The 5,000-nt window shown below is 40.7% G+C and overlaps 1 protein-coding gene across 1 annotated transcript in view; it reads right to left on the bottom strand.

The window, feature by feature from the left end:
* Positions 1-1,604, bottom strand: part of hpxa (hemopexin a) — a 9,209-nt gene extending 7,605 nt beyond the window's left edge. Inside the window, exons 1-5 of the mRNA XM_030427320.1 lie at positions 1,466-1,604; positions 1,309-1,325; positions 1,115-1,192; positions 751-905; positions 277-430 (exon numbers count right to left, since the gene is read on the bottom strand). Coding sequence (XP_030283180.1) covers positions 277-430; positions 751-905; positions 1,115-1,192; positions 1,309-1,325; positions 1,466-1,521 — 460 coding nt within the window. The 5' untranslated portion in view covers positions 1,522-1,604. The remainder of the gene's footprint in view (positions 1-276; positions 431-750; positions 906-1,114; positions 1,193-1,308; positions 1,326-1,465) is intronic.
* Positions 1,605-5,000: the final 3,396 nt, after the last annotated feature.

Here is a 5,000-nt window from a genome sequence, read left to right on the forward strand (position 1 = left end):
CTGATCTTGCAATATGAAGACATAACAAACAGGCCAAACATTATGTGCTTGCTTTGTGGCTTAACCTTTTTATTCAAATATCCAGCATGACAAACACAAAAAGAAAACTGCTTGGCAAATGTAACTGTGTAATGTGTGTGTAAATGGTTCCAGGTTTAAAGGAAAAGTTCATCCAAAAATGTCATTATCTCTTCATCTCCATGCCTGGTGAAGTTTACATGCAAAACATTTATGGCAAAACAGCATGCACCGAGGTAGGCAAGAATGTACACTGACCCTTGAAGAAGATGACAGAGTCTTCATCACACTCTGGCTTGGGACACTCTACAGCAGCATCCAGGTGGTCAGGGATTCCAGGGAAGACTTCAGAGATATCCTTGGGGAAGCCGTCCTCAAGTTTGTGTTTGTAATAGCTGAACACCTTGTTGTCCTGTATCAACGGATCACCACATGTGACAAATGGACTGTACTTACATATATAGTCTTAGCGATCACTTAAAAAGCTTTAAAACAGAAGTCAGCATTCTCCCATTCACACACTGGTTGCAGAGTCTACCTTGCGATGACTCTAGGTTATGAACATCTGTTGCCTAGCTATAAATGATGAGAGCACTATGATGAGATAATTCTTTAATTTGCAAAACAACCTTATAGTGTAGTGACATACAGACAATTATCGCAGTAACCCAGCTAGTTAATGTTCTATCCTTATATTGAGGAAGACCAGAAGAGTCAAATACTGGACCTTACCAAGAAGAAGAACATGTGGTCGTGGTCGCTGCTGTTCTCATAGTGCATGCGGAAAGCAGCATCTACATGGCCCAGGTGGTGATGGTCATCCAGCTCTGCGAAGGACTCATTAGACAGCTCTGCTTTGCCATGGAAGCCCTTGAACAGATGGTCACCTAATAAAGGACACAACCATTAGATTGACAAAAATATTTTATTTCTACGACTTGAGTGTTATAAAACTTTATAAAATGGTGTGATTTGACAGAATGCAATGCTTTGCAATGACTTGGCCCATGTTTAAAGTTGAAGACAGGCAACTTCCCAGTACAGTGAGATCATATGATGTATCCTGCACATGGTTCTTAATGATGTAGGGACTTACCCTTGAAAAAGTAAGGTATGTATTCTTCATTTACTGCAACAGCGTCCATCTCAAGGCCTTGACAACGGTCAAGGACAGCTGCAGAAAATCATGGTAATGTAAAATTAAAAATAACATTCATCATGAGAAATGTCTTGCTAATGACAAAAACTAGTGATCTCAAAATCAAATATAAACGCTTTCCATCAACTCACCTGATGTATGTTCATCACTGGTTGTACAGAACAGAAAAGAAAAATATTCTCATTTCAGCTCATCTATTCATTTTTTGGAGTAAAAGATGCTTCATATTTAGGGTTTTAGAAGCAATTGTTGGTGTTGAAGCTACAGGTTAAGTGCAAAGAAACTTACCACTGAGCCAATACCACAGCCAGGGCCAGGAAGAGGATGTGGGTGAGCAGCTTCATGGTGAGCAGTTCTCTGGTTCAGGAAAGACTTGAGAGGCCTAGAGCAAAAGGTACCCTGGCTGCTGCAAAGGCAACTGTTTATATTATAGCCCAGTTTACGTGGGCAGCATTGGGTTGGGTACCAAAGGAGGAGGAGCTGACAATGTAGTGCCGACCTGGGCTCTTCAAAGACGCCCACAGTGTTTGATGAAGTGCCACAGAGCTGTGCCCTGGGGAGCTTTACCCCAACCATCCCCACTACTCAGACCAGCTACCAGGAAAGTGAGTCAGAGATTCAGAGAATTTAGAAGCCATTTCACCATAAAAATCCAATCAATAGATGTGTATCTGATACCCCTTAGATGACACCATGATCTATTACTTGCATATGTCAACAAATACTCGTTACGTGTAAAGTAAAGCACTTTGCTTAAGATATAGCAGCTCTTGATGAAGCACTGGTTCCCAGTGTGAACATTTTAAGTAAGAATTAATATTGACGCATTACAATTACTGTAAAGGATGGTAAAAAGGATCTAAAGGCTGACTGAGTTAATAGGATGTTGCATATAAATTTGAAAAGTAGCCACACATTTTAATTTGTTTTGTTTTGCAATACAGTATACATATGTTCATACAAATGTTAAGTTTAATTTGTTACAAATATTTTACAGTAGTCTACTGAGACTGATCAAAGCTGGACCTGATCCATTCCTGGAGGTAACTAACCCAGTGCACTCACGAAAATAAATAAAAACTGCTGACCACTGCACTTCACAGTCCTGACAAACCAGTGTTGTATAATGTTTGTTAGGTGAACATTAACAGATGAGTGGGTTGGCCTCATTGTATGTAATACTTATCAGTGGCATTTAAAGTGTGTAGATCAGGTCTGTGGGGGCTTTCTATTTCTTTATTTCATATTGGGTACAAACCTATGAACTATCTTCATAAGCCTGTAAAGTGTAGTGGACAATATGTGAAATTTATAGTAGTAGTAGTTGTAGTAGTAGTAAATAATAAAAGTATAGTGATAAATGCACACATAGTTAGTATGTACAGAAACCTCAGTTTCATGTTTGAGCCTTTCGGAAAGACAGATGAAGGAGCCCTCTTACAGTATGTGGTGTAAGTTAGCAAGCCTGTGGGGTGCACCTGTAGTTCACCCTACAGTTTAGTGGTATAGACTCTATACCACTATACCGGGTCTATACTATAGAGTATGCACTCTGTCAATGAGGTAAAAAAAGCCCAAAAAATAATTCAAAAACAAAAGCAAGCCTGCAAGTATAAACAGCCGTACAACTTGACAGTGGACTTTTCATTGAAGCATTTTACAAATCTTGAAGTGTTAAGGCCTAATGTTCATAGTTCAATTGGTCTAAAAGGTCCTGATCAGTTTCTAGCCACTCTATTTTAAGTTAAATGCTGAACATATATTTTTAATATGACTGTGATAACAGAGAGCATCCTAACTTTTGGAAGACAGCAATCATTGCATAAAGGAGGTAAGTCCAGTGAGCTGAAAAAATACTATACATACCATATATGCATGTCTAGCTAATGTGTCAGAGAGACTAGCAAATGATCAGGTTAGAAAATGTTCATCTCAACACTCCATTTTATGATCTTATCAATGAGGATTGTGTCACCCCTTTAATTCATTCATTTTAGGCTTTTGATACTGTTGATTATTATTTGTTTTAAAAACACCTGGAATAAAACAGATTTGATGAAAAATCACTTGCTGCAAATGAGGTAGTGGGTAGAACACAAGCTCTTGTGGCTGATGGCTTTCACTCCAGTTTTATATTCTGGTGTAAATTTAATCCATGGTCTAACACACTGTAAAACTGTGTTAGCAACAATACATTGCAGTAAATGGGTCCAAATATAAAACCGCCATCAACAAGCCACAAATAATGCTCAGAACAGCACCAAACTTCAGTAATATTAGAAATAGGGTCCCAGCACATATTTCGAGGCATCAACATTTGATATCATTGCCGGATTTGTCGGGATAGATAAACAAATCTCACCACCCGAGAAGCCTTCCTTATTGTGGGGAAGCCCTGTGAGTCGATTACCGAGTGCAGTAGAGTTCCGCAGCTCAATGATGATCATTACTGCGGGCAGCAAAGGGAGAATGTCATTGTACAGGGAAACATGTTCCCTTACTGTGCATATGGCATTAAACACTGAATCTTGTAAACATCTCCCATTTATTCTCTAACTTTCTCCCTCATGCCATGCTTTGCCTCATTATTCTTTACCTTCCGTCATCTCTATCTGTCCCACAAACTCAACCTGTCACAGTTCTGCATTACTGGACACCTGCTCACTTCAGCCTGCCCAGTTAACCAGCCATTCCCACCTGACCAAGCCAAATCCACTCACTTGGTCTCACAGCTGCTCCTGATCACCAATTAACCTAGTATATCTCTTTCCAGCACTCTGGACTGATTTCCTGTTGCCGACCCTGCAAGCGTCTGACCTACCTGTCCCGACTGATTTCCGGGAAACACTAGCTGTCCCAAACTTTGAAATCTTCTTCTGCATCTTTGATTCCTGTTCGCCCCTGGTTGCTTGGCATTTCCATTCTATGATGGTACAGTGAGTGTATATATCTGCTTACTTGTACTTTCACCGTGACGCCAGATTTGCCATTACATATGCTCCCTTTTAAAGACCTGCTTTATGATCCTCTGCCTTCATGATTATGTCGCTTGCCTGCTCCTACATGGTTCCAATGCCTGATTATAGAACTGAACTGTGGTGTGTGTGGTGTTGTGTGTGTGTGTGTGGTGTGTGTGTGTGTGTGTGTGTGTGTGTGTGTGTGTGTGTGTGTGTGTGTGTGTGTGTGTGTGTGTGTGTGTGTGTGTGTGTGTGTGTGTGTGTGTGTGTGTGTGTGTGTGTGTGTCCTAACTCCACCACTCAATCACCTGCTTCCTGGCCCAATGTGGCCTGCTGTATGAGATGGCTGCTAGAAACTTTGTTTCATTACCTAACTGTCCTGTGTGCTTATTACCTGTCTTGCCCAGTACCTGCTGAGTTTTGGCATTAAACATCATTAACAACTCTTCCTGGTATTCTGTGTGTGGAAATTGGGTCCAAACACAACCTGCTGCTTCTCTAAATGTCTCTTTTCTTGCTAATTGCCACATCACATCAATTTTCCTTCCTCTTTTTGTTTAAAAGGGTCAGAATACGGTCTTTGCATTGGAGAGTAAATCCATCTTATGCCATTTTGGAATGGTACCCATGAGGGTCAAATATACCAGGATGTTGTTCAAAAGACTATAGCGCAGTAAAATTCTGACTGGCTGTGTCACAATTCATTGTAGTGAGCATTGGCTTCAGACGGCCATGTTGATACACAGAACGACACAAACTGTGAGCCACTGCTGAGCAAAGATGGGGCTATACACGAGGGCCAGGACCTTGACTGAGTGTTGTAGTCACGTTGTGCACATCCCTCAAAGCAAAGGTTCAAAGTGCTT

Source organism: Sparus aurata, chromosome 9, assembly GCF_900880675.1.
Source record: "Sparus aurata chromosome 9, fSpaAur1.1, whole genome shotgun sequence".
Lineage (NCBI taxonomy): Eukaryota > Metazoa > Chordata > Actinopteri > Spariformes > Sparidae > Sparus > Sparus aurata.